Here is a 24,992-nt window from a genome sequence, read left to right as displayed (position 1 = left end):
AAATTGTTTGTTCAATGCCATCAGTCTTTTTTTTTTTTTTTTTTTTTTTGCATTGGAGGCCAATTTTCCATACCATCCTGAAGAAAAAGAAAAAAAACCCCACTTTTTGAGAATATTGGTCAATTGAGCCCACCTTCCTCAACTGCCTGTGTGGAAAGGGGCCTCCGCTCCACAACCTCCTTCCCCTCATGGGTGGGGCTACACGACAAACTTATCCATCACTTGGGGTTTCTAAACTTGGCACCTCTAGGCTGGAAAACTGAAGCCACGGGTTCTCTGCTTACTGGGAGCCTGCGGGGGCCCCCTCAGCTCCCTTCAGCACACTGCCTCCTTCCGTTCTATCGACTTCTAGGTGGCAAAGACCACAGGCCTAGTTGCCCACCACAAGAAAATAGGAGCGGAACAACCCTTCGGTGGCGCCAAAGCCCTACAGCCTCGGGCCTTGAAAGATTAGGGAGGGGCCGACGCTCCTCTTGCGCGCTGACGTCACGCCGACGCTCGGCCACGCCGGCTCCTCCCAGAAGCCCGCGAGTCCGGTTTCCGGCGGGAGCGTGGAGACTCTGGTGTAGGTGAGGCTACGCTTTTGGACCCGGAGCTGGCCACGGGCTTCTCTGTCGTCTGGTAGCTGCCAGAATGCTTCACCTGGAAAATGTGGTGCTTTGTCGCGAGTCCCAAGTGTCCACCTTGCAGTCCCTGTTTGGAGAGGTATTGTGGTCCAGCTGTCTTTTCTAAATCCCGGAGGCAAAGAATTACGTGGTCTTGGCGACAGTTTCCAATTTTTAAATTTTCGTTTGAATTGAGGGGCCGTAGACTGTGTTTGAGTTGAGATAGGGGATGTCCCACTCCTCACTTAAAGTAACTTCTGAGGAGTTTCTTGAACTGTACTGGCCCGCTAACTAGGACTTGTTGGCCCAGGCATGTTTTTTTTACACACGCCAGTTTTGAGAGAGTGTTAATACAGAGTAACAACTCAAAGTTGCTTCTTACCCCAGTTGTATAGGATTTTATCCAACAGGTGTGTTTGCAGTGTTACTTATTCAAATCTGAATCCCCCCCCCGTTTCAGTGAGGTAGTTGCTCTTAAGTCCTGTGTGGGTGGGTGATTGCTGGGAAGGCCAGTAAGGTCCATCGTAGCGCATCTGGTTTAAAACTTTAACGGCTGTTCCAGCGTTATTAAAGCACAGAAGAGGTATAGTCTTGGCTTCTTGACTAGCAGTTCGGGTGATGGCTAAGAGAGGAGGTTAAGTTTCCTGTGGATGAAATCCACTAGGGAGTCCTTTCCGTAGGAGCTTGCATTCATCAATTCAAAACTTTAATCTACTTTTTTATTATATTCTGGTGGCTTTTAGTGAGCCTTTGCTTCAGATTCATGAATGAGACTTGGAATTAATCAGATTCGGGTCTCATCTGAAGGAGAGTAAATGAGAATTTAGTCATACTTATGTTATCCCCCCACACCTCAGGTGTTTCTTGAGTACTGCTTTCATCCAGCTAGCCAGATGGCAGCCTAGGGTGGCCTGTGAAGTGTTAGTGGAAAAGTACCAGCTTCCTAAAGGGGCGCATTAGTTAGGGAAGATGTCAATGACTGCACCCTCAGTCAATATTCTGGTTACAATGCTTTTAATCGTAGTTGCCCATATTATCACTGAAACATTTTCTTGGTTATACCTCATGCATTCATTCCCTGGAGTTAACAGACCCAGATCTTTCCAAACAGAAGTGGTGCTCCTGAAAATGAATGTTGGCAAATAGAGATGAGTAGTATCAATTTGGTATAGATCAGAGAAACAAATCATGTTTAGCAGTTTTAATAGGACTTTTCTGTAAGGCGCCGTACATGTGGGAGATTTTAAAGATTTGTTAAAAAAAAAAAAACAAAACTGGTTCATATTTCCAAGCAGACTCATTTATGTATTCAGGAAATTGTTACTGAGCATGTTCTCTGTTCCAAGCACATTGCCACATCCAGAATTATTAGTTTATGTTAGATATATGAAGGTGAAAAGTTAAATAATAGTGCAAGAGTTCAATTCTGGGTAACACTAGAAAAGATTAGGTAAGGTGGAGTATTATTAAACACCTTTAGGATGCAGACAAGTATGGCAGGATTCCAAAAAACGAGAATTTCAGTGTAGCTTGAAAAAGTGTCCTAATGAATATCTTGAGCTTCTCTTCAAGGTGAAATATAGTATTTGAATAACAGAGATGCTCAGCAAGCTTGCATTTAGTTCTTGAGACAGAATTTTTGAGCTAGTTAATTTGCACGATGCTTATGTATGAACTTAAGAATCCATGTATTAGAACATCCATTTTTAGTTTTGGGGCTGCTATTGCCATAGGCATTTGCCATTAATATTTTCCTGTATGAACTGAGTTCCTCATTTGTCCTGCAAAAAGGAAAGTTGTAACTTGGTGGCTAGAATGTAATAAATGTCTGTGACTACAGTTGACCTTTGAACAATGTGGAAATTAGGGGTGCTGACCCCCTGTGTAGTGTAAAATCAGTGTGTAACCTTTGACTCCCCCAAAACTTAGCTACTAATGGTCTTACTGATAAACAGTCAACTAACACATATTTTGTGTGTTATATGTATAATATTTTGTACTCATTTACAATAAAGTAAGCTTTAGAAAAGGAAATATTATTAAGAAAATCATAATAAAGAGAAATACATTCACCGTACTAAACTGAGTTTATCAATGCCATAAGTTTACGTTGGCTACAAGATGAATTGTCTGTCAATATGTATATCAGTATTGTCTTAATAATGCAAAGCATTGGGCATTTTATACATATTAGAAGGAAGAAGGGTGGAGAAAAGGAAAAGAGGGAGAGGGAGAGAAGGAAGGGATAGGCTGGGAAACACAGACATACCGTATGGTACTGTAATCCTTTGAAAGCCAAGTTATAAAACAAAACTAATACATTATTAATTTTATATTAAATATCCCTCACCGTATGACTTTGTAAGGCTATACTATTATCTATATATATTTTATGCTTCATGACATACCTAATTTTTTCTTAATTTTTTTCTATATTTTTAGGCTATGTGGTTCTTCTGTGAGTTTTTTCAAATTGTTGCAAATCTCCAGAATTTTTTCCAGTATATTTATTGAAAAAAACCCATGTATAGATGAACCTAGGAAGTTCAAAACCTGTGTTGTTCAAGGGTCACCTGTACTGTTGTAGTGGTAGATGGTGATCATAGAGACTGTCCTTTTTCATGGAAATTGAATTGTCACCCAATTTTCTTGTAATTATTTTTTAAGTGTATGTGAATTCCTTCAAAGCATATTTTGCCTCTAATTTTTTTACTCTTTAGTGCATCATGGTTTTCAGCGTTTAGTTGTTGTCTAATAAATGTTCATTGAATGAATGAAGCATATTTGTAATATTGACCAGACCATAGAGAGATGTTTGACACTTTTTACTTTTCTCTGGGCTGCTAACTCATAATGTACTGCAGGAGAATCTTGGGAATAGATGTTTTGAAATGTATGCTGTGTAGATTTGATCGTTGGAAACAATGATGATGATATGTATACATTTAGGGGTAAATGTAGTATACATAATTCAGAAGTATTCTGTAAGTTTTCCTTAGAACAGAGGATTCTTGAAATTCTAGCCCTGCGATTCTGTATGCTTAGTTTCAGAGCTTTAAAGTGTACAGTGAAGTTGCAGCCTGTGAATTAAATTCTATAAAAAAGAGTTAAGAAGTATGATCAGAATTATTCTTTAAAAAATCTGTTAAATCTCCCATAAATTTGAAAATACAAGCATATATATATATGTAATAATAAAAGATTTAAGTGTGTGTGTGTGTGTGTATATATATATACACAGTAATATGTCATGTATAATACATAGGCCAAATATGATTTTTCCAGGAATTTTGAGAAAGAGTAGAGTTGAATTTAAAGTAAGTTTAAAGTGTAATGATGAAATCATTAAATGCTCACTGTTGAAATAATTTGGATTAAATAATTTACTTTATCATGTAAAACTTTTTCACAAGTTAATAAATGTTTATTTTATGTTTTGTGTGTGCAGATTGATATTTAACTTTTTTCCCCTAGAGACATCATTTCAGTTTTCCATCTATTTTTATTTATGGACATACTGCCAGTGGAAAGACCTATGTAACACAAACTTTGTTGGGAAGTTTAGAGGTAAGACTACCCAAGCTCAGTGTTAATTGATTTTTATTTGTAGACTCCTAGAAATGGAAGGGATCTGGGAGATGTTTAGTTTAAACTTATGTTTGTCTAAATTTATTTTTTACTCTTCTCTTTATCCTCACTCTCTCAGTAAATTGAATAGTAAACATGCTCTGTAGATTCTGTATCATTAATATCTTGACTCTGTGTAGCTTTAATTGTAGCCATTGCTGCTCAGTTTCATTTATCGTGTTTATTTCATTTATTTCCACAACAGTTTTCTAAGTGCAGTCTGTTCTTCACCCTGCAACTAGTCCATGAAAATATTAAATAAGATCTTCAGCAAAATGTTCAGGTGTTTTTCTTGGTATATAAGACCCTTCGTGAGCAGAATTCACTTTATCTTTGGTAATGTAATGCCTGAGAATTTGAGACAGAATCTAGCAGACTTATGTTCCTCTTCTAGGTTCAGCCCTTAGTGCTCTCCCCATCTGAAAAGTAGGGCTAATAGCGACAACACTTGGAATTTTTGTGAGAATTTAGTGAGTTAATATATGAAAAGTTCTTACCACAATACTTAGTGTATAGTAAGCACTCAGTAAAGGTTAGATGCTATTATTCATGATTATTGCCACACCTCATTTCGTATCCTAAGCCAGGGATGGGCAAACTTTCTCTTTAATGGCCAGTTAGTAAATATTTTAGGCTTGTGGGCCAGGTACTTTCTGTTACAACCTCTCAACTCCTCCTTAGTAAGAAAGTGGCCGTGGACTGTATCTATCTGAATGGACATAGCTGTGTTCTCATACAGCTTTATATATCAAAAGGCTGTTTGCTACTCCTGGTCCCAACTTTAGCTCACAGTATATGTGTTTTGTGTGGCATACTGAAGTATTGACGGTTCTTGCTGTTTCTTACTTTGAACCCTGGGCATACACTGCTCCCTTTGCTTGGAATCGCTTTCTTATACTCATTCTCTCTACCTCTCCTAACCTTGAGTGCGCAAGGTCCTGGCTCAGGCGTTTGTGTTTGTAACTCCCTGTAGGAAGTGTCCAAAAATAATGTACTTTGAATAAAAGCATGAAAATTGAATACGGAAGTTCTGTATTTAAGGTCTATTTCACTTTTTAATGTATCATGATTTTTGCTAGTTAATCATTGTAATGTTGATTATCACGACTTCTCGTACAACTTCACAAAGAGACATTTAGGATATGTTGCCATTAAAGGCCACAGATAGCACACAGATAGCAGTAAGCAAGACAGTTACTCATAACAGAGACATCATGGACTCTAGTTCATAAAGGAGTGGGGGTAAAGGATGTCAGAAAATGCTGGTGAAATTGTGCCTGAGTAAATATATTGTAGCCTTACTTACACTGCTCCTCTGGAAAAGAAAAGCTTTATTGGGTGAGATTTATAGAGCATTACTAAAACTGGTTATGTTGTTTAGTCACTAAGTCATGTCTGACTCTTTTGGGACCCCATGGACTATAGCCCGCCAGGCTCCTCTCTCCATGGAATTTTCCAGGCAAGAATACTGGAGTGGGTTGCCATTTCCTTAGTCAGGGGATCTTTTCAACCCAGGGATTGAACCTGCATCTCCTGCATTGTCAGGTGGATTCTTTACCACTGAGCCACCAGGGAAGACCAAAAATAGTTAACAGGTGCCATGCCTCTGAGTGATCAGTACTGTTTTGTGATTTCATTTTGAGAACAGACTATATTTGTAAGTCTTTTGTTTCTTCATTGCTTCTGGAGTTACTTCCATTTGGTAGTTCTTTAAATGAAGAGTTTGTTCTCAGTCCTCACAGGTGGATTACTGTGGTTTCTAACTCTTAATTTTAATTAGCATTTTTTAAAATCTAGGTGTGTCCATCATTAAAAATATTATCTTAAAATTATAAATAAGAAATTCTTACTAAGAATTTTAACATTCACATGTCATTGGGGTTCTTTTTATGAATTCTTTAAAAGAAATTGCAAGTTTGCTTTGAATCCCTGTTGGAAACAAATGAAAACTCAAATAATTGAAGTGAGTTTAATGGAGGGACTGTTTTACAAAGGTTGAAGAAATGTTTAGGGAACCAGTAAGGGATGGTGATGTGCTGAGAGCCTTTAGCTCCCTCAGATTTAAATAGACCATAAGAAGGAACTGTAAAGGCCCCAGCAAGAGGTGTAATCTGTGACAAGGGGCTGCCCAACTCGAGCCTTTAGGAGAAGATGGAGCCGCTGTCAAGCTCTGGGCCACTGAGGGATGGGAGAGGGAGTCAAGGGAATACTCAGTTTTTTTCTCTCACAGTTTTTTCTCTCTTCGTCTGTCTCCTGGTTCTTCCCATTGACTGAATCCACTAGATCCAGAAAAACATGAGTCTGAGCAATGCAGTCTGTAGTGGTCAACCTCGTGGGGCGCAGAGCGGTTTGGAAAATGGTGGGGTATAGATTTAGAAGGGCAAATGGGCGATATCCAGCAAAGCCATTATTGTGTTTGTATGTTTTCTATTTACACTTTTTTTTTTTTGTTTTCAGCTTCCACATGTCTTTGTGAATTGTGTTGAGTGCTTTACCTTGAGACTGCTTTTGGAACAAATTTTAAACAAATTGAATCATCTTAGTTCTTCAGAGGGTGAATGTTCTGCTCACATAACCTGTGAAACATTTAATGACTTTGTTCGCTTATTTAAACAAAAAATAACTGAAGCTGAAAATCTCAAGGATCAGACTGTATATATTGTAAGTAATTTAATTTCATTATATCATATCTTACTTGAAAACTGATCTATTAGAAAGTTTTCATATTTTTTTTGAAATCCGTTATGTACAGTGCATTGTACAAGGTGCTTATGTGATATAAAAAATGTTTGATATATTTCTTTTTTTAAACTGAGGTATAGTTTTTCTGAGGTATGTATAGTTGATGTTTCAGATGTACAGTGTAGTATACCTGAAACACTGATTCATAATTTTTAAAGGTTATACCCCATTTATAGTTATTGTAAAACATTCACTATATGCTCTGTGCTGTATAATGTATCCTTGTAGCTTATTTATTTTATATGTAGTAGTCTGTACTTCTTAATCCCCTGTCCTTATGTTGCCCCTTCCTCATTCCCTGTGCCCACTGGTAACCACTGGTTTGTTTTCTATGAGTCTGTAGATGTAGTTCTTATCTAAAGAGAGCTTCAGTTTAGTAGAAGAGTTATGATATACTCATATGACCACATGTAGAATGAGTGATAACATTGATAGGCAAAACACTGATCCAGGTACATCTGGTACAGCCTCATAAAGTGGTAACATCTGAGATAGAGCTAAAATTATGATTAGGGTGTTATTAGGAAAAAAATGAAGAGAAATTTCAGATGGAGGGAATTAGGCAAAGGCATGCAGATGGGAATGGAGGCTAGGGAATAGTAAATACTCTGGTCTTTGTGGGTTATAAAATATGAAGGAAGACAAAGAAGACTAGAAAAGTGGGAGGGGGTAGATCGTGGAGTGTCTTGAAAACTATACTAATGTGCCTTATTTCATTTCCTAGGCAGTGAGAGGAAGATGTAGAGCAACAAACATGCTTTAGGAAAATTGCTCTGGAGGCATGTTGAATAGATAGATCGGAGGGAATTGAAAGACATAGGCTAGATGGTTTTGAGGCTCTTGTAACTGTTTTCATTAGAGGCAATTTGGGCCTGGATTAGAGTTGGGGTAGAAAATGCAGAAAAGAATAAATGTAAGAGACAGCAAAGGTCAAATTTGTCAATTGTGTATGTGGTAGGTCTGGGAAAGATGAACCATTTGATTTTAGATTGACTTGGTTTAACTTGTTACATCAATTTGAAAATAATTAGTAGACAAATGAAAGTATATAATGTGCTTTATGTTAGTGAATTTTTTATAATACTTTAATCTTATTTTAAAAATGATTATATCTGGAGTTGGAATTAAATTTTAGTATAATACCGTCTCATAACAGCTAAGTTATAAACTCACTGAAAGGACTGAGTTTTATGCATTCTTGCATCTTCTTAAATGTATAAAACAGTTCCTTTCACTTTTTAATTTTGTTCATTTATTTATGCAAATATGCCAAGCACTGTTTTAGATAGTGGAGATAGAACAGGGACAGAAGAGTCTCTGCCTACTTGGGGCTTATAATCTAATTGAAAAAGGTAGATAATAAGCAAGTTAATATGTAGTATGTTAGATGTGATACATTAGAGTAAGGCAGAATCAGCTGGGCAGGGGAACATAGTTATTTTCTAAGTGAGGAAGGCAGAGAAGATCTCACTGAGATAATGATAACAGAACTGAAACTGGATGGAAGTAAGGGGCAAGCCATGAAAATATCTAAAAAAAAAGAGTATTCCAAGCAAAGAGATTGGAGTATCAAGGAGGCCATTTTGGCTGGAATAGTTTAAGTAAGAGGGGAGAGGGGTAATGCTGAGAAAGAAAGAGTACAAGATAGAAGCATGCAGATTAGTGTTGTGGGTTGATTTGTTTCCTCCAAAAAGTACGTTGATGTTCTAGCCCCTAGAACCTCAAAATATGATGGTATTTGTAAATGGGATCATTGTGGTTCTAATTAAGTTGAAGTCATACTAGAGTAGACTGGGCCCCTCATCCAATATGACTGATGTCCTAATGAAAAAGAAGAAATGTAGACGCAGACATGCACGTAGGGAGAATGCCACATAAAGACTGGAGGTATGTTGCCACAAGGCCAGGAATTCTCAGGAGCTGGAAGAGAGACCTGATACAGCTCCTTCTCTAGTACCTTCACAGAAAGCATGGCCCTGCTTGATCTGATACTTAGAGCAACTTGATCTGATACTTATAGCCTCCACAGCTGTGAGATGTAAGTTTCTCTTAAGCCACCCTGTGTGCGGTATTTTGTTATGGTAGCCCTAGGAAACTAATACAACTAATTACGAAGTTTTCGTGCACCTGAAGGAATGCCGTTGTCATGATCTGAGTGAAGAAAACTACAGCAGGTGGGGTCTTTCTGGGGGAAAAAGTTCTGAGGAATTTGGTTTTTGGGTATGTAAAATCCAAGTAGAGATGTTGAGTTGGCACTTGGACACTTGGCGTCTGAGGTCAAGAGAGGTCCAACATGGAAATACCATTTTAGATTTCTGAGCATATACTTAAAGCTGCAAGATGGGATTAGGTCACCAGTAGAGTGCGCGAGTTAGAAAAGAGTTGAGTCCAGTGACTGAGTACTGTGGTGCTCCAGTGTTGAGGTAGTGAAGAAATTTGGAGACAGAAGATATCATTGATGATCAAATAAAACTTAGATAGTGAATAGTCTTGGGAGTCTCTCTAGGCTTCCCCTTCCCTGGACCTTTGACTAGAAAAAGCAGGCTTTTGTTGGAGTGCTTTTGGTCTGTTCTCCTTGGCCTTTCTGTGTTGTAGGCTTCTTCAGCTCCACACGTGAGGCAAGAAAATAACTTAGACAATTCACCCTCCAAAGTGAGGTGTCATTCTTCTGGTCCTGAGGTCTCTAGCTAGTTTGCCTTCTTTCCACCTTTCAGAGCCTTATTTGTTTTGTATGTAATACTCAAGATTCTTAGTTTTACCTAGGAGGAATAGGAAAAAGTACATCTGCTCCATCTTTAGAGTAAGTACATAGTAAAGAATTAACAACTGCTAGAATAGTTTGGCACCATTACCTTGATTTATGCTAAGGCTACTTAAGTTTAACCCACATTTGCTTCTTTTACCATTAGTGCACATATCACCGTGGTAGAAGAAGGCATATAAAATTTTAGTATTATTATGAAAAGAGTTTGACCTCACCCAATTCCTGATAGAGGATCAGAAACAGCACATCTCCTGCCCTCACCTTATAAGGGCCTACAGATCACACTTCAAAAGCCAGTGATACAAAATATAAGTTGATCTTTCACTGGGTAGGATAGGCGACAAGATCACTGGAGGAGAGGGATTTAAGGAAATAAAGAATCTACCATATCAGAAGGAGGTCATTAATATGCAAAAAATACAGGAGTTACGTTAGAAACGTGATAGTCAGAAACTGACATTTAAAGGACAAGGATGAAAGACCCCAGAGTGCTGGATGACTCCAGCAAGCAGAGCTTCAAACTGTCTTCAGGGAGGAGGAGGAGGGGTCAATGTTCTGTGAAGAGCCATGAGGAATCAGTAGGACCCAACTCATGTTTCAGGCCTCATGGATCAGTGTAGGCATTCGATGTTGTTTGTTAGATGACTAAACATTAAAGGTGAAAAAGTTTGTAGGTGTTTAGCATAGAACATTTAGAGTAATTTTGTAGAATATGCAGTTATTTAATATATGAATTGGTAAGCTTCAGCACTTAGGAAATAATGCAGAAAGATGTCTGAGAATGTTTTCTAGTCAGTAAACAAGCTTACAAATCGAGTCTATTAGATTGCTTTCATGTCAGTTATTTTTAAAAATGTTTGAATTTGAGTTAAAATTTTAACTTCTTTGAAGATTAGTTATTTGATAATTGCTTTTGAAGAAGTATCATTTATTAAAATACTATAAAATCATTAATTACAGTGGGTTAATTATATTAAGTCAGAAGATTGAACTAATACTGCTTCAGCTTTGTGTTTTGAATTAAAATGGGCATACAAATGGACCAATTTATTTGAATTAATCTATGTCCTCTATTAGAGAGTTTTAAATGGAAATTGATGGGAAAATTGCATATTGAGAATACATAGTTGAGAAACTAATTTGTTCCTTTTTAGCAGTAAATAACTTCAGCTTTATTTTGTCTAAATGAATTAGGAATGAAATATCTTAAGTTGATTACTCTAATACATTGTTTCAAGCTGCCTATTAATCAGCAAAACAGATATAAAACATTTTGGATTATTCAGGGAAATAATATTATATTCCCTGCATTTTAATTTTATTCCTAATATAAATGAATATAATTTGCAGCATAATCCCGATAGTATTATCATAACACTGAACAAAAAATTTAATCTTTCTTAACATGTTTGGTTTTCTAGCTAAAGGGTTTAGCATGCATTTACAAAGTTCAAGCAAGTAATTTTACATACTGAAATTTAGAATTTTCTTCTATCTCTCAGGTCAGAAAGCTTTGTAATTATTGTTATGTGGTAGACATTTATCTTTTATCAAGTGAAATAAAAATGCATATAGTTTTATTTCATGTATACCTATAAGAAAAGGTCCTTAACATCTTAATTCACGATCGTTTTGATAGTTTATCTTTAAAACCTTTTTAAGTATATTTATGACTTATTCTCTAAAATTTGGGTTAAAACATGTTAGTAGTAACTTATTGACCTATTTGAAATGTCTTCCATAAATTTTAATACTGTTTAAAATATTAATTCATGTCACATTTTTTAACATGGAAGGTTCAAATCTTAAATTATATTATGTAAATGTTTTGTAAAAGGGATTTTAAAATTGGTTTTGACACTGCATTTTTTTAAACAAGGTTCTAGATAAAGCCGAGTATCTAAGAGATATGGAAGCAAACCTTTTACCTGGATTTCTTAGATTACAAGAATTGGTAAGTGATGTGTGAATCTTTTTACCCTATGGCCTAATCAGTAGATATATGTTGTCAGTTTTTTCTTTTTGCCTATATGATAGCTGAGAAATAATCTCTTAATATAAATTTGATGTGCATTTCTCTATTATGAGTGAAGCTGAGGATTTTTTTAAAGTTTAATTGATTTGTGCTTTGATCACACTTGTTCTTCAGTTATTTAGCTTTTATTTTTGATTGTGAAGTGGCTAACACTACTTTCTATTAAAAGATTTTAGGTGTTTACTGGACTAAATGGTGGGACAGGGCTAGACTTTGAACTGTCTGCAAGAACTTTAAAATTTTCTTTTTATTTCAGAAATATAAAATAGAATGATAGGTCTGCTCTGGATCATCTGACATTCTGTCTCATGGCCACTCAGTTATTGGAACCAGCTTTGTGATTCAACTTAAAATCGTGTTGGCACTGAATTGTATTGATTCTAATTGTCATGGCTTCATAAGAAAAGAAAGGGATAAATTTACTGTGTATCATCATACGTGTCAGGTGAAAACCAAATAATAATACAATAGTAATGGCAACAACAGGTAGTAGTTTCTAGTAGGTTGAATAAAGGAAATCGGTGAGAGTTCAGTTTTCACCAATACCATTTGGTATAGGAATACTAAACTCAAAAGGCTATTTCCTGTTAGTACCATATTGATGAAGTGAGCAAAGATTTAGTTTAAGCAAAACAGTAATGTTCATCATATTCAAATAATGTTAATTTAAGTTTTATTTGCTTTATAGTCTTCTATTTACCTTATAAATTAAAGATTGGTTTTATAACTTTATACGTACCTTGAACATAAGTAGTTTATACCTACTTAGTTTTATGTCCCTATTATTTAAGTATAATATTAAGGGACATTATAATAAAAATTACTGGTTGGGCATAGACTTGGATTACTGTAATATTGAATGGTTTGCCTTGGAAACGAACAGAGATTATTCTGTTGTTTTTGAGATTGCATCCAAGTAGTGCATTTTGGACTCTTTTGTTGACTATGATGGCGACACCACTTCTTATCAGGGATTCTTGCCCACAGTAGTAGATATAAAGGTCATCTGAGTTAAATTCACCCATTCCAGTCCATTTTAGTTCACTGGTTTCTAAAATGTCAATGTTCACTCTTGCCATCTCCTGTTTGACCATTTCCAACTTGCCTTCTATCATGGACCTAACATTCCAGGTTCCTATGCAATATTGTTCTTTACAGCATCAGACTTTACTTCCATCACCAGTCACATCCACAACTGGGTGTTGTTTTTGCTTTGGCTCTGTCTCTTCATTCTTTCTGAAGTTATTTCTCTACTGATCTCCAGTAGCATATTGGACACCTACCGACCTGGGGAGTTCATCTTTCAGTGTCCTATCTTTCTGCCTTTTCATACTGTTCATGGGGTTCTCAAGGGAAGAATACAGAAGTGGTTTGCCATTCCCTTCTCCAGTGGACCACATTTTGTCAGAACTCTCCATCATGACCAGTCTTGGGTGGCCCTACAAGGCATGGCTCATAGTTTCATTGAGTTAGACAGGGCTGTGGTCCATGTGATCAGTTTGATTAGTTTGCTGTGATTGTGGTTTTCATTCTGTTGGCTCTCTGATGGATAAGGATAAGAAGCTTATGGAAGCTTCCTACTGGGAGAGACTGACTGAGGGGGAAACTGCGTCTTCTTCTGATGGGCGGGGCCATGCTCAGTAAATCTTTAACCCAAACTTCTGTTGCTAGGCAGGGCTGTGTTCCCTCCCTATTGTTTGACCTGAGGCCAAACTATGGTGGAGGTAATGAAGATAATGGTGACCTCCTTCAAAAGGTCCCATGCCTGCACTGCTGCACTGAGTACCCCCAACCCTGCAGCAGGCCACTGCCAACCCATACCTCTGCCGGAGATGCGTGGACACTCACGGGCAAGTCTCTTGGAGTCACTGCTCCTTTCTCCTGGGTCCTGGTGCATACAAGGTTTTGTTTGTGCTCTCCAAGAGTCTGTTTCCCCAGCCCTTTTAAGTTCTGATGGGTTTATGGTGGGGTTAGTGGCGACCTTCTCCAAGAGGGCTTATGCCATACCCAGGTCTGCTGCACCCAGAGCCCCTGCCCCTGAGGCAGGCCACTGCTGACCGTACCTCCGCAGGAGACACTCAGACACAGTTGTGTCTCAGTCTCTGTGGGGTCTCTGGATCCTGGTGTGCACAAGGTTTGTTTGAACCCTCTGAGTGTCTTTGGCGGGTATGGGGTTTGATTCTAAATGCAGTTTCGCCCATCCTACTGTGTTGCTGGGGCTTCTCCTTTGTCCTTGGACATGGGGTGTCTTTTTGTGGTGGGATCCAACATTCTCCTGTTGATGGTTGTTCAGCAGCGAGTTGTAATTTTGGAGTTCTCACAGGAGAAGATGAGTACACCTCCTTCTGCTCCACCATCTTCCTCACCACATCGTTCTGCTCCTTGTTGCTGGTGAGCTGGAGTTTGCTGCTCCTGAGAAATCTGTACACAGGTCAAGAAGCAACAGCTAGAATTGGACATGGAACAACAGACTGCTTCCAAATCAGGAAAGGAGTACATCAAGGCTATATGTTGTCACCCTGCTTATTTAACTATATGCAGAGTACATCATGAGAAATGCCAGGCTGAATGAAGCACAAGCTGGAATCAAGATTGCTGGGAGAGATATCAATAATTTCAGATACGCAGATGACACCATCCTTATGGCAGAAAGTGAGGAAGAACTAAAGAGCCTCTTGATGAAAGTGAAAGGAGAGTGGAAAAGTTGGCTTAAAACTCAACATTCAAAAAACTAAGATCCTGGTATCCGGTCCCATCACTTCATGGCAAATAGATGGGGAAATAATGGAAACAGTGAGAGACTTTATTTTTTTGGGCTCCAGAATCACTGCAGATGGTGACCGCAGCCATGAAATTAAAAGGTGCTTGCTTCTTGGAAGAAAAGCTATGACAAACCTAGACAGCATATTAAAAAACAGAAACCTTACTTTGCCAGCAAAAGTCCGTCTAGTCAAAGCTGTGTTTTTTCCAGTAGTCAGGTATGGATGTGAGAGTTGGACTATAAAGAAAGCTGAAAAAAAAAAAAAAAAAAGAAAGCTGAGTGCCGAAGAATTAATGCTTTTGAACTGTGGTATTGGAGAAGACTCTTGAGAGTCCTTGGACAGCAAGGAGATCCAACCAGTCCATCCTAAAGGAGATCAATCCTGGGTGTTCATTGGAAGGACTGATGTTGAAGCTGAAACTCCAATACTTTGGCCGCCTGATGAGAAGAGGTGACTCATTGGAAAAGACCCTGATGCTGGGAAAAATTGAAGATGGGAGGAGAAGGGGATGACGGAGGATGAGATGGTTGGATGGCATCCCCTGCACAATGGATATGAGATTGAGGAAACTCTGGGAGTTGGTGATGACAGGCAGGCCTGGCTTACTGCAGTCCATGGGGTCAGAAAGAGTCAGACACAACTCAGCGACTGAACTGATAATAAAAATTAAATATTTGGGGAGACAGTGCCTAAGGCCTTTCCACCTTTAAAAGTTAAATGCATTACTCAAATTTGAGAAACTACTAAAAGTTCTAAACTGATTGCCACCAAAATCACTGTATGCTTAAGATTAACTCCTAAAATCCACTTTTACTAATAGTCTTGGGGGGCAGATGCGGAGAGGACGGGAGAAAAGTAAATATAACTCTTGGTGACATATCTTGGAAGTCTTCTCATGCAGTCTAGCCTCTCCCAGTTTGATTATTTCTTAGCAGTTTACTACTGATACCAGAAATCTGTCCTCATTGAGTAGAGGTCTCTTCCTCTCTTTCTTTTTGTTGTGTTGTGTTGAGTTTGTGGGATTTATTTTTGTTTTTGCATGTATTCATCCACTGTTTCCCATTGCTTTGTTCAAGGACTCCTTCTCTGGTAGCCAGAGTGCATTCTTGCTGTCCTCTCGCCTTTCAGTAAAACTTACTCCCTTATTTTCCCCTGTGCCTAGTAATGGTGATCATGCATTCCCACCACAGTAGTTAGGCCATTCACTTTTTTTAGTTTTATTTATAGAAACTATATGAAGAAAACAAAACGATTCATAGTAAGCTCAGCTCCACCAGAAAAGAAAATTGTTTTGATGTTTCTGAAAACATGCTTGATTTTTAAATGTGTGTGTCATTGAAAAGAAATATAGCCAAAGCATTTCCCATTTTTTATATTAGATACTTATCAGAGTAAAATGAAGTTTAAATTATGATAGATATCACTGTACTTGAAAGTACTTTCAGATGAACAGATGAGAACCAACTTAAAGTCCTTTTAGACTGTTAATAGCCTATATTTTTTTAATCTCTCAGTATTTTTTTAGCTGACTTTATAAAATGCTTTTGGATAATCATATTTTAAAGGAAAAGCAGCTCAATGCTTTGTAATCAAGATTGTGTTTAGAGCATGCCCTTTTATCACTATAGAAATCAGGAATTATTAAAAATTAATAAGACAAAAAGCATTTGAAAGTAAAAATCTTCTTTGCTCTTTCATGAAGATGCTACACTTTCTATGGAGTCATTAATTTATTGAACTTAACCTTCTTTGTTAGCCAGAAGTATATTTCTATAAATAATGAAAATTTGAGTATAAGTTTACACATAAGTTAAAAACTATAAAAGTAAATCACCATCAAAGTATAGTGTAAGAGATTTAGTCCTAAGAATAGTTACAGAACAAAACAGATATCATATCTGTTACTCAACTTAGGAGACATCCCAAAGAACATGGGAAGAATTAAAATTTGTGTTGGAGAAAAAAAATAAAACAAAGTAAACTTTGTGTTGGGAATGCAGAGGTGTCTACAGATAAATTCTAGCATTAAAATTAGCATTCATGGCCACTTTGTAGAAGGATAACATACACACTGAGTTTGTTCTCTTAATGTTATTTCTAGAATATTATAATTTCAAAAGATGTCTATTTACTTAACATTGGTATTTTGGATGCTTACTCTTGTTTGTGTTTTTAATGTAAGCTCATCATCTTCTTCAACAAATATATTCTTTTTTGTGGGTACTATAGCCATATCAATTTTGCCTTTTTTGGTTTATTATTTAAGTGTATGATTTCTTTGACAACACCCATAAAAAGGTCTTATTTTAATCATTCAAGCAGATGTGTTTCTTAATTTCTATAAAATAAGTCCTTCTGTGACTGTGCTAGTGTTACATGTAACTGAATTGTCAATTAACCTGAAAGTTTTATGGAAATTCTAAGTAATTATGTAGGAAAATTTGCATATAAAGATGAGCTCCTTGATTAGGTTTTCTAAATATGGCCTATTAGTATGCAAATAATTTGCCATATATTAGAACTTTGCTGGATTTATTTTGAAAGAAAAATTCAAATGAAATTATTGTTCTGATTAAGATTTTTTAATGCAAGTTTACTTTTATTTATCTCTCTTTTACAGACTGACAGAAATGTGACTGTTATCTTTCTCAGTGAAATTGTTTGGGAAAAGTTTCGTCCAAATACCGGATGCTTTGAACCATTTGTCTTGTATTTCCCTGATTATAGCATAGGTAAAATTGAATACATTGTTTTGACTGATGATACTCAGTAAAATATTTTTTTGTTACTTAAAAGATTAAGCTAGCATGTTCAAATGAGAATACTTTGATGTCTTAATCTATTAGGGTTTGCTGCCAATCTCAAATAAATGTTTGTATTTCTGCACTTAATATAGGTTTTATTTTGGAACTATGAGAGGTGGTTCTCTTATAATTACTCTTTTTTTAGTGAGCATTTCTCACATATTTATGCTAATGGTGTATTTTCACCTTTTTTTAGTCAGGACAGTAAGATATATATGTTGTGATTATAATACCTTACAAGTGAAAATCAGACTAAGTTAGCAAAGCACATTAAAATTGTATTGAAATGTTCATATACCATGTGCTTGAGTTAAGTACTACCCAGAATGTATCTTTTAATTTTGTAAATCTCATTTTTCATTACTGTAACTCTTACAGTGGCAACTGCTAGTCCTTATTTTTGTGTGTGTGTGCTTAATCATAAATTTCATAGATCCTAATGATTTTTATCTTTGGAAAAGCACAATAGCTTTTTGTGTTTCTGAGTAGTTTTGTAGACTAATGCTGTGCTGTTACTGTACAAATATGATACTTCTGATTCAAAGATTATAACTTAAGCATAAGGTGGTTAGAGGCTCTGAAAAAGATACCATTCCTTGACCTTGGCTTCAAAACACTGTCCCTCTGAACTAATAGTTATAAACATTGATTATATTAAGATCAACATAGTTTTGTCTGTTTTCACAAGAACAGCAGTCAAATAACACCTCCTGCCTTTGCTAATTAACTGAGATAGAAAAAAGAAGCCCAAAATAGATGAAGGGAGCCCTTATTTTTAATAGGGCTATGAAAATCACAAGGAGAAAAGGGTAGGAAGAAAATAAAGGATTTCGTTAAAAAATTTCTTTGTACTTAATGTCATGACTGTTAGATGTTAAAGTTTCTCATGACCTATTTTAGGTTTAAGTACTGAAAAATTATTTTAAAATGCTAGTTTTCTAGTGAAGTTGAAATTAAAGTATGCTATCATGAATTGTAGAATTTGATTTTTTTAAAATTAGGATGTAAAGCAGCAGAGATGGAGACAATTTGAGGAGATAATTAAAGTGATCTTATTAATTTTTAAAAGTATAGGAAAGTGTCGATTTTTGAAAAGCATGATACGGAATCAAGTTCATCTAGTTATGAAATTTTAGAGCCTTTAACATACCATTTTTTAAAAAAATTCAAAAGCACCATCACACAAGAAAGTGTTAAAAAGGAAGTATTAATTGATAAGCCAAATTATAGTCAGAATAAGTAAGCATGGAACCTGGGCAAAAGGATAATCTTAGTGCCTGAGTCATCCAGTCATAACTTGATACATATGTCATCTGAAGGACTATGTTATCTAACCTTCAGGACACCCTTTTCAAGATCTTAGTAGTATCAGGGGCCTAATTTGGATTTCTAGTTTTCTGCTCTCTCCCACATGCAGACTGCTTATCTTTTGGTAATGCTTTTTTTTTTTTTCTTTCAGTTGGATTATAGTACAGTTAGTCAGGTTTTTAGTATAGTTATTGGAATAACTAAATTCCAGTCAATTGGAATAAATTATACTATGCTCTAGTAAACAATCTGAAAATCTCAGTGACTTATAATTTCCCACCTCACAACCTTTGTGCAATTTTTATCCTACACTTTACATATATTACTGTTTGGGCTTTACAGAAATGAAAAGGCAAGGTGGAAAATATCTTTTATCGTGTACCCTCCTGGATATTTGTTGAGCTTTTTGGATAATGAATGTATAGTTTCAACTTTGGAAAATTTCAGCCATTATTTCTAACAATATTTCATCTGTCCCCTCTGCTCCCCACACGTTTTTCCAGGGCTGCCATTACATGACTGTTAGATCTCTTGATATTGTCCTGCTGAATCTCTTATTTATTCATTTAAACTTTGGATATTTTTTTCCTCAGTGTTTTATTTGGTTTAGCTTTTGTTTCTGTGTCTTCAAGTTCACTGACCTTTTTCTCTACAAGTGTCTTCGTCTTCAATTATCCAATCCAGTGGATAAAAAGAAAGAGAAAAGGCAGAGGAGCCAAAGGTCAAATTGCCAACATCTGTTGGATCACAGAAAAAGCAAGAGAGTTCCAAAAACATCTACTTCTGCTTTATTGACTACACCAAAGCCTTTGACTGTGTGGATCAAACAAACTTTAAAATTCTTCAAGAGATGGGAATAGCAGACTACCTTACCTCCCTCCTGAGAAATCTGTGTGCAGGTCAAGAAGCAACAGTTAGAACCAGACATGGAATAACAGACTGGTTCAAAATTAGGAAAGGAGTACATCAAGGCTGTATATTGTCACCCTGCTTATTTAACTTATATGCAGAGTACATCATGCAAAATGCCAAGCTGGATGAAGCACAAGCTGGAATCAAGATTGCCAGGAGAAATATCAATAACCACAGATACGCAGATGACACCACTCTTATGGCAGAAAGTGAGGAACTAAAGAGCCTCTTGATGAAAGTGAAAGAGAGTGGAAAAGTTGGCTTAAAACTCAACATTCAAAAAACTAAGATCCTGGCATCCGGTCCCATCACTTCATGGCAGATAGATGGGGAAACAATGGAAACAGTGAGAGACTATTTTTTTGGGCTCCAGAATCACTGCAGATGGTGACCACAGCCATGAAATTAAAAGATGCTTGCTCCTTGGAAGAAAAGCTATGATCAACCTAGACAGCATATTAAAAAGCAGAGACATTACTTTGCCAACAAAAGTCCATCTAGTCAAAGCTATGGTTTTTCCAGTAGTCATGTATGGATGTGAGAGTTGGGCCATAAAGAAAGCTGAGTGCCGAAGAATTGATGCTTTTGAACTGTGGTGTTGGAGAAGACTCTTGAGAGTCCCTTGGACTACAAGGAGATCCAACCATTCCATCCTAAAGGAAATCAGTCCTGAATGTTCATTGGAAGGACTGATACTGAAGCTGAAACTCCAATACTTTGGCCACCTGATGCGAAGATCTGACTCATTTGAAAAGACCCTGATGCTGGGGAACATTGAAGATGGGAGAAGGGGACGACAGATGATGAGATGGTTGGATGGCATCACCGACTCCACTGACTTGGACATGAGTTTGAGTAAACTCCGGGAGTTGGTGACGGACAGAGAGGCCTGGCGTGCTGCAGTCCATGGCATTGCAAAGAGTTGGACACGACTGAGCGACTACTGAATCCAGTGGAATTTTTTTTATAGATCTCATTATGCTTTGTTTTCCTTTATTTTCTTGAGCATATGAGCATGTTTTTAATAGTTGTTTTAATGTCCTTGTGTACTAATTCAATTACCTCTTTCATTGTGGTGGTGTTTCTATTAACTGATTTTTCTGTTATGGATATCTGTTATACTTTGTCATGTGCTTAGTAATTTTTGATTGAATGATAGATATTAAGTTTTTTGTTCTTGCATGTTGGACTTTTTTCTGTTAAGCATTTAAATTACTTGAAGATATGTTTGACCCTCTTGAAGTTATTTTTAAGCTCTTCTGGAGAGGGGGTTCAGGGCTAATTTTAGTTCCACTTCTAAGGTATTTCTAAGTCCTTTTGGGTTCTCTGCTGAATGCTCCATATATTTAGTATAGTTTCTCTATTCTTACTGGTGGAAAAATGAGCAGATTATATCCCTGTCTGAACTCTGGAAATTGTTTGACTTACAGCTCTCCAATAATTGTTTTTTTCCCCAGAAGTTTTTCTTGTTTGTTCTTCTGGGCTTTTACTCTGTCTATGCATGTAAATGTTGGCATTCAGCTAAGAATCAAGGGCAACCCTTAATGTAGATTTCTGGGGCTCTTTCTCTGCATAGTGTCCTTCTCTCATGAACTTTACCCTGTGTATTCTAGTACCCTTAGCTTTCTCTACTCCCACTTTTGTCTCAACTCACTAAGATTAATGGGCTCCTTTTGCAGCTCTACTGTACCACTATTGTAAAGTTTCCTCTAATTAGAAAGCCTGGCTGATGGTAATACTCACCTCATTTCCCTTTTCTTGTATTAGAGTTCTCGGCTACCTGATGTCTGAAAATAGTTGTTTTCTATATTTTATCCAGTTTTTAATTGTTTATCTATAGAAGAGTATTTCTGAACTGGAAATACTCCCTCATGACTGGAAGCAGAAGTCCCTCTTTCTTCCATCAGTCCAGTTATCTGTCAGCTTTATATAAAAGTACCTTTATCTCCAAGTTTTAAGGCACTTTTTACAAGTTTTTAGTGTATCAAATATTTATGTTTTAAAAACATGGTAACATTAAATTTAAAATTGCTATTAGATATAAAAATCCATAGGCTCCAAAGTCAAATTTTGGACTTTGTATATTTTTTCCAGTGGTTATGATATAAAATTGCAGATCTAGTAACAATCTCTATTTAGAATTCCTTCAGGATAACATTCTAGACATGAGGATAGGCTTTAAAATAATCTTTTGGGAAGGGGAACTTTGTTTATTTGGTTTTTGGCGTTTTCTTTGGGCCAACTGCCCTGTTTAGCAGATGCTATTAATACAACTATTTCTGAATTTCTGTATATTAGTACCTATTGATAGACCACATATATTGTTATGTACCTGACTGTGAGGAATAAGAGAACAGTTAAAATCAAGGTCTGATAGTAAATAGCAAAGTATTCATAGTAAAAATACTCAGAAGGATTCTTAAGAAAAAGGAAATTGACTTGATAAGAGCATTCCATAAGAATTTTCACTTGAAAGTATTGTGATAGCCTTGAACCCTGTGGAACTAGGTTTACAGTACTAGTCTTGGTCAGAGAGCTCTTAACTGAGAAGTCTAAAGAGACCATTGCATCAAGAAGTCAGAGGGAATTGCAATAAGGAATAAATGACTGACTGATTCAGGTGCTATAAACTGGGAAATTTTGAATAATAGATGGTTTCTTTTTAGTTTTAACTGTGCTTCTACAATATTACATTTCTAACAGAATAAAATATAAGTTTAGGATTGTTAAGGCTTCCCTGATAGTTCAGTTGGTAAAGAATCCGCCTGCAATGCTGGAGACTCCAGCTCAGTTCCTGGGTCAGGAAGATTTGCTAGAAAAGGGATGGGCTATCCACTCCAGTATTCTTGGGCTTCCCTTGTGGCTCAGCTGGTAAAGAATCTACCCTCAATGTGGGCCACTTGGGCTCAATCCCTGGTTGGGAACATCCCCTGGAAAAGGTTCCCACTCCAGTATTCTGGCCTGAAGAATTCCATGGACTGTATAGGCCATGGAGTCACAAAGAGTTGGACATGACTGAGCAACTTTCACTTAGGATTCTAAACATGTGATACTGTATAAGAGTAAGATAAAAGAGAAATAAAGATACCAAAGTTGTAGGAAGAAAACACATTTTATAAAAAAGGGAATGACAAAGTAAAGATGAAGATTTTCATGAAAAACTTATTGAATTGTTTTCATTTTGCAAAAAAAAAATGAAGAGCAGTTTTCAATTTGGTGGTGATTTATATAGTACCCTTTGTTTTTACTTAGCTGATTTATGTAATTGGAAAAATAACTGAAGTCCATATTATTTTTTTGCTCTTGATATTGATGTTGCTTTGCTTATTATAAGGTTCTTGTGATTTTCTTTAGATGTCATTTCTTAGTATATATGTCAGATAAAATTTAGTAATTTTTTTAGAACATTAGATTCATGATTCTTTTACCTCAGTTTCAAAACTTGTATTACTTTTACATTTTAATCTTGTAACTTTTATTATTCCTGATAATTGCTGAACCTTCATGTTTATTGTTTAAACCTGTATTATAAAATGCTAAAAGATACGACTAGGGTGCTAGGTCAGTCATTTCTGTTCATTTATGTCCCGTGAACAGGGAACCTGCAGAAGATCCTATCTCATGATCATCCTCCAGAGTATTCAGCTGATTTCTATGCTGCCTACATTAACATTCTTCTTGGAGTTTTCTACACTGTCTGTCGAGATTTGAAAGAGCTCCGACATCTGGTGAGTTCTCATTTTGCTTAAATAAAATGTACATCTTTTATGTAGAAAAGGTGTGAGATAGGCTAGAAGCTAAAAATTTATTCTAGAAATAGAAATCTGTGGGTTAGTACAAGTTTTGACCTGATCTGAAACCTTTCAGTCATCTTTAGTTGTTTACTTTCATATATCCTTAGGAGTGTGTTTTTGATTTCCTCCTTTCTCTTTTCTCTAATCACAGATAATTTTTATTAAAATGAAGACTAACGGAGAGGAGGTGTGAAAACCTAATAATTATAAATCTATTTTTTTTTAACAATTGTTTTTCAGGTTTTTGTATTAATATGTATTGATATTACCAGGGCTTCTCTGGTAGCTCAGTCAGTAAAGAATCCACCTGCAGTGCAGGAGACCTGGGTATGATCCCTGGGTTGGAAAGATCTCCTGGAGAGGGCATGGCAACCCACTCCAGTATTCTTGCCTGGAGAATCCCCGTGGACACAGGAGCCTGGCGGGTTGCAAAGCCCTTGAGGTTGCAAAGAATAGGACATGACTGAGCAACTAAGCACAGCGCATGTATTGATAGTGGTCTGAAATCTAGATGCACTTGAATGTGGTCAGAAGCTTTACATAGGTCTTTCGTTAGTCACTAACCTTGAGTTAGCAATGTTTATATAAAGGATTACTTTGAATTTATATAAAAGGTTACTTTAAAAACATTTTTTTAAACATTAGAATAGCTATTTATACTTCACAGGCAGTTTGGAAAATGTATTTAATTTTCATATTTAACTTAATTTTGATCTTTCTTCTTTGGTTGTGTGGATCCAAGAGGGAGAAGGCAAGAATATCTGGTTTCTTAGAATCTTTTATTAATACTTAAGACCTTATCTCCATGTAACAAGATGGTAAAATATCTTGAGGTTAGAAAATGGAAGTTTCAAAGGAACAGATTCTCTTGATATATTTTCTTTGCTTTGCTCTTTTCTTTGCTCTGAAAAATGTTACTTAGAGGGATTCAGTGTGTATTTGAGATAGAATATAGGAGAAATTGTGTTCACATTTAGTATGTTTTTGGAACTTTTAAATTGTAGGCCTCTTCTGATTTAGATGTAGATTTGCCAAGTGTCTTCTAAGTAGGCAACAAACCAGAGACAAACTGTTCTAGCTCAAGCTCATCACTAACACCTCTCCAGAAGTCGAGTGTCGGAGATTCCTGGTGACAGAGGGAATGACAACAAGGGGGCTTACAGAGGGGAGAGAGGGTCAGTGTGCATCCTGCGTGAGTTGGAGTCGGGAGTGAGGACTCATCCTCTGTCCTTCCTGCAAAATAACTTGTTACCATTCCTTAACTCTGATGTCCTTGAATCCTGTGAGTATCTGTGCTGGCAGTCTTTTCAAAGTAGATTATTATAAAGTACAAGAAGGAAGAATTATTTAGAGAAACTATTTGTAGGAAAAGAAAGTGTTAAATCTAAATATGGTTTTTATAAAGTCCTTTGGGTTTCACTGAGGAATGATTTTGTTGAGGGACGAGATTACAACTTTTATTCTTGTTATTGTTACATTATATTCAAAAACTTGAAACTTGAAGTGTGGTTTAAGTCTTTATTACTACTAGTGATACTAATAAATATAAGATGATCTTTCATTATTGAAGAAAAAACAGTATAGTGTCCTTATTTTTCTGTATATGTAGAATGTAGGATAATAAACATATTTTCCATTT

General features: G+C 36.4%; 1 protein-coding gene across 3 annotated transcripts in view; it reads left to right on the top strand.

The window, feature by feature from the left end:
* The first annotated feature begins 525 nt into the window (after window positions 1-525).
* Window positions 526-24,992, top strand: part of ORC5 (origin recognition complex subunit 5) — a 74,021-nt gene continuing 49,554 nt past the window's right edge. For all 3 annotated transcript variants that reach the window (XM_061165188.1, XM_061165190.1, XM_061165187.1), the window contains exons 1-6: window positions 526-705; window positions 4,080-4,172; window positions 6,690-6,893; window positions 11,618-11,692; window positions 17,156-17,267; window positions 23,157-23,287. In XM_061165188.1, the coding sequence (XP_061021171.1) occupies window positions 634-705; window positions 4,080-4,172; window positions 6,690-6,893; window positions 11,618-11,692; window positions 17,156-17,267; window positions 23,157-23,287 (687 nt within the window). In that variant the 5' untranslated portion in view covers window positions 526-633. The remainder of the gene's footprint in view (window positions 706-4,079; window positions 4,173-6,689; window positions 6,894-11,617; window positions 11,693-17,155; window positions 17,268-23,156; window positions 23,288-24,992) is intronic.

This window comes from Dama dama, chromosome 18 (assembly GCF_033118175.1).
Source record: "Dama dama isolate Ldn47 chromosome 18, ASM3311817v1, whole genome shotgun sequence".
Taxonomy (NCBI): Eukaryota; Metazoa; Chordata; class Mammalia; order Artiodactyla; family Cervidae; genus Dama; species Dama dama.
Note: the sequence above shows the minus strand (reverse complement) of the source record. Positions and strands in the feature narration are given on the sequence as shown.